Raw genomic sequence first — 9415 nt, 5'->3', positions numbered from 1 at the left:
AGAGACAGATACACAGAGAGAGAGAGAGACAGAGAGAGAGAGATACAGAGAGAGATACACAGAGAGAGAGATACACAGAGAGAGATACAGAGAGAGAGAGATACACAGAGAGAGATACAGAGAGAGAGAGAGAGAGAGAGAGAGAGAGACAGAGAGAGAGACAGAGCGAGACAGAGAGAGAGAGACAGAGAGAGATAGAGAGACAGATACAGAGAGAGAGAGAGAGAGAGAGAGATACAGAGATAACGCCCCTTGAATTGAATTGAATTGAGAGAGAGAGACAGAAAGAGAGAGAGATACAGAGAGAGAGACAGAGAGAGAGATACAGAGAGAGATACAGAGAGAGCGATACAGAGAGAGCGATACAGAGAGAGATACAGAGAGAGATACAGAGAGAGAGAGACACAGAGAGAGATACAGAGAGAGAGAGAGAGAGAGAGAGAGAGAGAGAGAGAGAGAGAGAGAGACTGTTTGCACATACTGTTTTGGTAAGAGCATACATCACAAAAGAAGAGCAATTAAGTACTTTCATTTCACTGAAAGTAAATGAATAGGGATTATCTCACAGGGTCCTGATTGCCAGAGGAGGCCTTGGGCGTGTAGTCGAACTTTGAGCGTCTGATCGTACAAATACTGTGTACTCTATTCAATCAAACTGCTCTCAAGAACTCTCCAGGACACAACAAAGCTATATATATATTTTTCTGGTGCTGCAACAATACAATTATGTGGAACAAAAAACTGTTTTTGGATTAGCATTCTACAAAGCATTGGCCCTAATACTAATAACATTAGTATTATTTATATAAAGGTGGACCCAATATACAGAGACGGGCCCAATCGGGTGCAGTTCTGAAATTCTAACTTGTCCCTCGGGTCCAGGTTGGGTCATGATTAATTGTCATCGGGTCTATGTAACAATATACACTGCTCAAAAAAATAAAGGGAACACTTAAACAACACAATGTAACTCCAAGTCAATCACACTTCTGTGAAATCAAACTGTCCACTTAGGAAGCAACACTGATTGACAAAAAATGTCACATGCTGTTGTGCAAATGGAATAGACAACAGGTGGAAATTATAGGCAATTAGCAAGACACCCCCAATAAAGGAGTGGTTCTGCAGGTGGTGACCACAGACCACTTCTCAGTTCCTATGCTTCCTGGCTGATGTTTTGGTCACTTTTGAATGCTGGCGGTATTTTCACTCTAGTGGTAGCATGAGTCTACAACCCACACAAGTGGCTCAGGTAGTGCAGCTCATCCAGGATGGAACATCAATGCGAGCTGTGGCAAGAAGGTTTGCTGTGTCTGTCATGGTGTGGGGTGGCATTTCTTTGGGGGGCCGCACAGCCCTCCATGTGCTCGCCAGAGGTAGCCTGACTGCCATTAGGTACCGAGATGAGATCCTCAGACCCCTTGTGAGACCATATGCTGGTGCGGTTGGCCCTGGGTTCCTCCTAATGCAAGACAATGCTAGACCTCATGTTGCTGGAGTGTGTCAGCAGTTCCTGCAAGAGGAAGGCATTGATGCTATGGACTGGCCCTCCCGTTCCCCAGAACTGAATTCAATTGAGCACATCTGGGACATCATGTCTCGCTCCATCCGCCAACGCCACGTTGCACCACAGACTGTCCAGGAGTTGGCGGATGCTTTAGTCCAGGTCTGGGAGGAGATCCCTCAGGAGACCATCCGCCACATCATCAGGAGCATGCCCATGTGTTGTAGGGAGGTCATACAGGCACGTGGAGGCCACACACACTACTGAGCCTCATTTTGACTTGTTTTAAGGACATTACATCAAAGTTGGATCAGCCTGTAGTGTGGTTTTCCACTTTAATTTTGAGTGTGACTCCAAATCCAGACCTCCATGGGTTGATAAATTTGATTTCCATTGATCATTTTTGTGTGATTTTGCTGTCAGCACATTCAACTATGTAAAGAAAAAAGTATTTAATAAGAATATTTCATTCATTCAGATCTAGGATGTGTTATTTTAGTGTTCCCTTTATTTTTTTGAGCAGTGTATATATACAGTGGGGCAAAAAAGTATTTAGTCAGACACCAATTGTGCAAGTTCTCCCACTTAAAATGATGAGAGAGGCCTGTAATTTTCATCATAGGTACACTTCAACTATGACAGACAAAATGAGAAAATAAATTCCAGAAAATCACATTGTAGGATTTTTAATGAATTTATTTGCAAATTATGGTGGAAAATAAGTACTTGGTCACCTAAAAACAAGCAAGATTTATGCCTCTCACAGACCTGTAACTTTTTCTTTAAGAGGCTCCTCTGTCCGCCACTCGTTACCTGTATTAATGGCACCTGTTTGAACTTGTTATCAGTATAAAAGAGACCTGTCCACAACCTCAAACAGTCACACTCCACACTCCACTATGGCCAAGACCAAAGAGCTGTCAAAGGACACCAGAAACAAAATTGTAGACCTGCACCAGGCTGGGAAGACAGAATCTACAATAGGTAAGCAACTTGGTTTGAAGAAATCAACTGTGGGAGCAACTATTAGGAAATGGAAGACATACAAGGCCACTGATAATCTCCCTCGATCTGGGGCTCCACGCAAGATCTCACCCCGTGGGGTCAAAATGATCACAAGAACGGCGAGCAAAAATCTCAGAACCACACGGGGGGACCTAGTGAATGACCTGCAGAGAGCTGGGACCAAAGTAACAAAGCCTACCATCAGTAACACACTACGCCGCCAGGGACTCAAATCCTGCAGTGCCAGACGTGTCCCCCTGCTTAAGCCAGTACATGTCCAGGCCCGTCTGAAGTTTGCTAGAGAGCATTTGGATGATCCAGAAGAAGATTGGGAGAATGTCATATGGTCAGATGAAACCAAAATATAACTTTTTGGTAAAAACTCAAATTGTCGTGTTGGGAGGACAAAGAATGCTGAGTTGCATCCAAAGAACACCATACCTACTGTGAAGCATGGGGGTGGAAACGTCATGCTTTGGGGCTGTTTTTCTGCAAAGGGACCAGGACGACTGATCCGTGTAAAGGAAAAAATGAATGGGGCCATGTATCGTGAGACTTTGAGTGAAAACCTCCTTCCATCAGCAAGGGCATTGAAGATGAAACGTGGCTGGGTCTTTCAGCATGACAATGATCCCAAACACACCACCTGGGCAACGAAGGAGTGGCTTCGTAAGAAGCATTTCAAGGTCCTGAAGTGGCCTAGCCAGTCTCCAGATCTCAACCCCATAGAAAATCTTTGGAGGGAGTTGAAAGTCCGTGTTGCCCAGCAACAGCCCCAAAACATCACTGCTCTAGAGGTGACCTGCATGGAGGAATGGGCCAAAATACCAGCAACAGTGTGTGAAAACCTTGTGAAGACTTACAGAAAATGTTTGACCTCTGTCATTGCCAACAAAGGGTATATAACAAATATATAACACTAGATAGATATATAGATAGATAGATAGATAGATAGATAGAAAGAGAGAGAGAGAGAGAAACAAAGAGAAGGGTTCACAACAACTGTTTCTGAATCAGAAATTTGCTGATTTGGACCTATTTCTCCACTAATTTGGATTTTTTAAATGTGTTTTCTACTTTACTTGCCTTAGCCTCTTCATGCTTCTTAAATGTTTTCTTTCTTTCCCCCTGCAATCATACAGTGGTAAATAAGAGGAGAGAGTGGGGGAGGGAGCGAGTCGGTTCAGTGACTCACATAGTGACAGCTCCGGCAGGCTGACTGGCACAGGGTGGCCCTAGAGTGGGTTATGAAAGATTATACTGCTGCTAAGAAAATATCTCCCAAACTAATGCCTTGCCTTGCCTGCATGCCTGCCTGCCTCTTGCAAGAACAATAAGGAAACTTTCTTGGGAGCCTCCTGTTTCAAAGGGAACCGGTGCTAGCTCGTTCCCTTTAAACAGCAAATACGCTGGCACATGAAAAAGCCCTCCTGACAGACACAATAAGGGCATCAATCACGTTCAACTTTCATATCCCCAAATGGAACATACCACAGAATTTATTAGGAACGACTCAGGGTGATGGCTCAGTTTTATGGGGACATATTTTTTGGGGAGAGGGTCAGGCGAGTCGAAGAGTCAAACGAGTCAGGCTGGCTCTGGCTTATGCGAGGCTGCGCCGACTTAGCCTCTGGCGCCCTGAACTGGCGACACCTCCGCTCCTGCTGACGGCTCTCTGACAGTTGTCAGGTCTGCCGGGGAGAAATGGGAATGTGGCGCGTGGGTGATCATTTCACAGAGAAGCCTCTGGAATGTTGGGAGCTGGTGTTTAATGCTATTGTTTTGTGCTATACCTTTCACAGAGCAGCAAAAAGTTTGGATACGACTTTCTATATACAACCAACATTCACTTATCAATTAAATTATGTATTATTTTTGCACTGAGGGTGCTCCATAGTTTCCATTTGCCTTGCATTTAGGCCTCTTTCCTAACTCTTAAAGTAGGCTATAGCCAAGCCTGTTGGCTGTAGGTCAAACTTTTGCAAAGTATGCCAGTCTTATCCACGCTAACGTCTATTTTACTTTGTTATCAGCAGATAAGACTTGATAAGAAACTATAAAATAGCTTCATGTCCATCAATAGAAAGTACAGCCTATCGGAAAGAATTCAGACCCTTTCACGTTTCTACATTTTGATACATTACAGCCTTATTCTAAAATGGATTAAATAAAAAAAATCGGCACAAAATACCCGATAATAAGAAAGAGAAAAACTTTTTAGAAATGTTTGCTAATTTATTACAAATAAAAAAAACAGAAATACCTTATTTACATAAGTATTCAGACCCTTTGCTATGAGACTTGAAATTGAGCTCAGGTGCATCCTGCTTCCATTGATCATCCTTGAGATGTTTCCTACAACTTGATTGGAGTCCACCTGGTAAATTAAATTGATTGGACATGATTTGGAAAAGACACACAACTGTCTATATAAGATCCCACAGTTGAAGTACAGAGAGATCCTTGATGGAAACCTGCTCCAGAGCGCTCAGGACCTCAGACTGGGGGCGAAGGTTCACCTTTCAACAGGACAACAACCCTAAGTACAGTCTCTGAATGTCCTTGAGTGGCCCAGCCTGAGCCCGGACTTGAGAGCAGAGAACAATGGGAGAAACTCTCAAAATAAACGTGTGCCAAGCTTGTAGCGTCATACCCAAGAAGATAAGACTTGAGGCTGCAATCACTGCCAAAGATGATCTAACAAAGTACTGAGTAAAGGGTCTGAATACCTATGTAAATGTGATATTTAAGTGTTTTACTTGTCATACTTTTTCTAACATTTAAAAAAAAAACTGCTTTGGGGTATTGTGTGTAGATTGATGAGGGGGGGGGGGGGGGACAATGTAATGCATTTTAGAATAAGGCTGTAACGTAACAAAATGTGGAAGAAGTGAAGGGGTCTGAATGCAGTCAGAATGCACTGCTTGTCTACGTCAGCAGCGCTTGCCTTTTGAACTTCCATATGTCATCATCCATCTTATCACCTATCCAATCTAGAGATACCGGTTCGGGTGAAGGAAATAGGCATTTGATGTAAAAATAGAACTTATCCACGACAGGCAGACATGTGCCCTGTCTGGGAAGCGGGCACGCTTTGTAACAAGGGAATCAGATTTCGAAGGCGCGGGGGAATTACAGAAGTGCGAGGGGAAGAGATTGGAAGATGTGTCTCACCGCGTATCTGACAGGAATCAGACGGCTTCGTCAAAGCTCTGCCTCCCCTCTGAACTTACGACCATTCCGTCTAGTAGGCTACCAAATACACACAGCGGCAGCAGTCTTCTGTCAGTATTCAGACCGCCGTTTGGATGTGAAACAATTTGAGCTAGGTGTGCGTCACTGGCGGGAATGTCAGAGAGTCCTAGGAAACAGCGGGCCCATCTCTCCAAAGTCTGCTGTGCCGTGTGCCGAATGCTCGGAGAGTTGCTGTGTATTTTTGAATGCAGAGACACACTTACACAAAACAGTTAGCTACCATCTTAACACTTATGTCTCAAGGTAAGTAAAAGCCTTTCTCGTTCACCAGAGACTTCTGCCTATGCACAATTAGCCTGAGGAAAAGGTTACAAGGTAAGCTACCTATGGACATTAAAAGACAGCCCCCAAAAGCACAAGCATTGGGTGAAGCAGGCCTTTCCTGTGGTTGTGGTTGTGTGTGTGTGTGTGTGTGTGTGTGTGTGTGTGTGTGTGTGTGTGTGTGTGTGTGTGTGTGTTTGTGTGTGTGTGTGTGTGTGTTTGTGTGATTGAGTGAGAAAGGTGTTTTCTAACCTTCAGGGGGCAAAGTGCAGGCCTTGGGCTGATTGTTGTTGCTGGCCAAAGACGTCCTGCGAGGAGGACTCCCACCAATCAAGTCTGAGTGGTGGACCCTGGCCACGGTAGGGGACTGGGGGATGCTGGGTAGTGTCCGGGACTTGGCCAATAGAGGCCTCTGCAGCTTCCTCTCCAACGACCTGGTGGTGAGACAAATCAATAACAGGTCATCAGTAATATAACAGTACATTAATATGGACTTTCAGCAGATGTTATTTTACTGACTTAGAGTTGATATAAACTGTATGGGGCAGCAGGTAGCCTTGAGGTTAGAGTGTTGGGCCAGTAACTTAAAGGTCGCTGGATTGAATTCCGTAACCAACAAGCTAGCTTGCTTAACATTAAAAATATGGACAAACTAGCTACATTCTTAATTAACATTGACACTGTTGTATTTTTCAAAAACTGTTATGTTCTCATATTTTGGTTGAGAAGATTCCTGTGATGAAACCGTGCAACTTGGCTACTCTGGTAATAAAAGTTTCTCAAATTTTCCGACTTATAATTCGACTTGGGGGGGGGGGGGGGGGGGGGGGGGTCGTTCAAGTGAAACTTCCCAGTCAGAATCTAGTATTTCCGACAACTCCGACACCACATGAACGCCTCATTTATTCCAATTGCTCCAGGGACGCTGGTAAATGATGGACCCTGGCTCTGACCCCGACTCTCTGCAGGTGTCTCGGGGGATGTTGGGATACGCAAGAAACACATTTCTAATACACAGCTGTACAAGTGTGTCATAGGAAGAATATAGGCACACACCAATTAATTACATCACATGTATGTGCCCAGTGCTTAACCATATGATCAAAAAAAAAGAGAACCACCTACCGATTTGTATACAGATCAATAACAATCATAATCACCAAGGTTCTCATCTCAATATAATGAAATAAGAGAGTAGTCATACGGTAGTGAATCAATATCTGTGGTAACACTATAACAAGTCTTACAGGCCTTACTCAGAATAATGCATTCCCACAAAGCCACAATCAACATTAATAGGCTGTAACAGCAAAAACCTATTCATAAATGTAGAGTGAGGGGGAAAAGTATTTGATCCCCTGCTGATTTTGTACGTTTGCCCACTGACAAAGAAATAATCAGTCTAATTTTAATGGTAGGTTTATTTGAACAGTGAGAGACAGAATAACAACAACAAAATCCAAAAAGGCATGTCAAAAATGTTATAAATTGATTTGCATTTTAATGAGGGAAATAAGTATTTGACCCCTCTGCAAAACATGACTTAGTACTTGGTGACAATCAAAAACCCTTGTTGGCAATCACAGAGGTCAGACGTTTCTTCTAGTTGGCCACCAGGTTTGCACACATCTCAGGAAGGATTTTGTCCCACTCCTCTTTGCAGATCTTCTCCAAGTCATTAAGGTTTCGAGGCTGACGTTTGGCAACTCGAACCTTCAGCTCCCTCCACATATTTTCTATGGGATTAAGGTCTGGAGACTGGCTAGGCCACTCCAGGACATTAATGTGCTTCTTCTTGAGCCACTCCTTTGTTGCCTTGGTCATGTGTTTTGGGTCATTGTCATGCTGGAATATCCATCCATGACCCATTTTCAATGCCCTGGCTGAGGGAAGGAGGTTCTCACCCAAGATTTGTCCATCGTCCCTTTGATGCGGTGAAGTTGTCCTGTCCCCTTAGCAGAAGAACACCCCCAAAGCATAATGTTTCCACCTCCATGTTTGACGGTGGGGATGGTGTTCTGGGGTCATAGCCAGCACCTCCTCCTCCAAACACAGCGAGTTGAGTTGATGCCAAAGAGCTCCATTTTGGTCTCATCTGACCACACCACTTTCACCCAGTTGTCCTCTGAATCATTCAGATGTTCATTGGCAAACTTCAGACGGGCATGTATATGTGCTTTCTTGAGCACGGGGACATTGCGGGCGCTGCAGGATTTTAGTCCTTTACGGCGTAGTGTGTTACCAATTGTTTCTTGGTGACTATGGTCCCAGCTGCCTTGAGATCATTGACAAGATCCTCCCGTATAGTTCTGGGCTGATTCCTCACCGTTCTCATGATCATTGCAACTCCACGAGGTGAGATCTTGCATGGAGCCCCAGGCCGAGGGAGATTGACAGTTAGTGTTTCTTTAGTGTTTCTTCCATTTGCGAATAATCGCACCAACTGTTGTCACCTTCTCACCAAGCTGCTTGGCCATGGTCTTGCAGCCCATTCCAGCCTTGTGTAGGTCTACAATCTTGTCCCTGACATCCTTGGAGAGCTCTTTGGTCTTGGCCATGGTGGAGAGTTTGGAATCTGATTGATTGATTGCTTCTGTGGACAGGTGTCTTTTATACAGGTAACAAACTGAGATTAGGAGCACTCCCTTTAAGAGTGTGCTCCTAATCTCAGCTCGTTACCTGTATAAAAGACACCGGGAGCCAGAAATATTTCTGATTGAGAGGGGGTCAAATACTTATTTCCTTCATTAGAATGCAAATCAATTTATAACATTTGTTGACATGCGTTTTTCTGGATTTTTGTTGTTGTTATCCTATCTCTCACTGTTCAAATAAACCTACAATTAAAATTATAGACTCATCATGTCTTTGTCAGTGGGCAAACGTACAAAATCACCAGGGGATCAAAAACTTTTTTCCCTCACTGTATATATGGCACTTAGCCATCACTTTTAGCTGACGTGCAGTGAATGCATACACTTTCCTGTCATCCCAGACGGAATTGAACCCATGAACTTGGCGTGGCTAGCGCCACTATTAGGCAGACTTGCCATTAGACAGTAGAGGCAATTGCCTCAGGCCTCACTTCATCAAGGGGTCTCATGAGCTAGGCATAAAAAAATATTAAAATAATTGATCTGCTTGATGGCCCCCCATGCTCCTCTCAAGGCATAATGAATCAAAATCTGTCTAAGCTAGAGAGCACTGATGTCAGTCTCACTGATGAGACTCCCACGAACACGATGGTGTTTGTTCACAAGTGTCTGAAGGTACCCTGGTACTTGGCCCAAAAATGTATGGAAGTAAATTTCCACATCAACGGTATACAGGTAATTCCACTGCACATTTTTTTTTTAAATTCCTGAGCTTTCTTATATCTCGCAGATATAG

At 43.9% G+C, this 9415-nt stretch overlaps 1 protein-coding gene across 1 annotated transcript in view; it reads right to left on the bottom strand.

The window, feature by feature from the left end:
- LOC139368186 (ankyrin repeat and fibronectin type III domain containing 1b) overlaps positions 1-9415 on the bottom strand; it is a 283187-nt gene that overhangs the window by 194365 nt on the left and 79407 nt on the right. Inside the window, exon 3 of the mRNA XM_071106820.1 lies at positions 6278-6459. Coding sequence (XP_070962921.1) covers positions 6278-6459 — 182 coding nt within the window. The remainder of the gene's footprint in view (positions 1-6277; positions 6460-9415) is intronic.

Source organism: Oncorhynchus clarkii, chromosome 16, assembly GCF_045791955.1.
Source record: "Oncorhynchus clarkii lewisi isolate Uvic-CL-2024 chromosome 16, UVic_Ocla_1.0, whole genome shotgun sequence".
Lineage (NCBI taxonomy): Eukaryota > Metazoa > Chordata > Actinopteri > Salmoniformes > Salmonidae > Oncorhynchus > Oncorhynchus clarkii.
The sequence above is the reverse complement of the archived record's forward strand: the minus strand, read 5'-3'. Positions and strand labels throughout refer to the sequence as shown.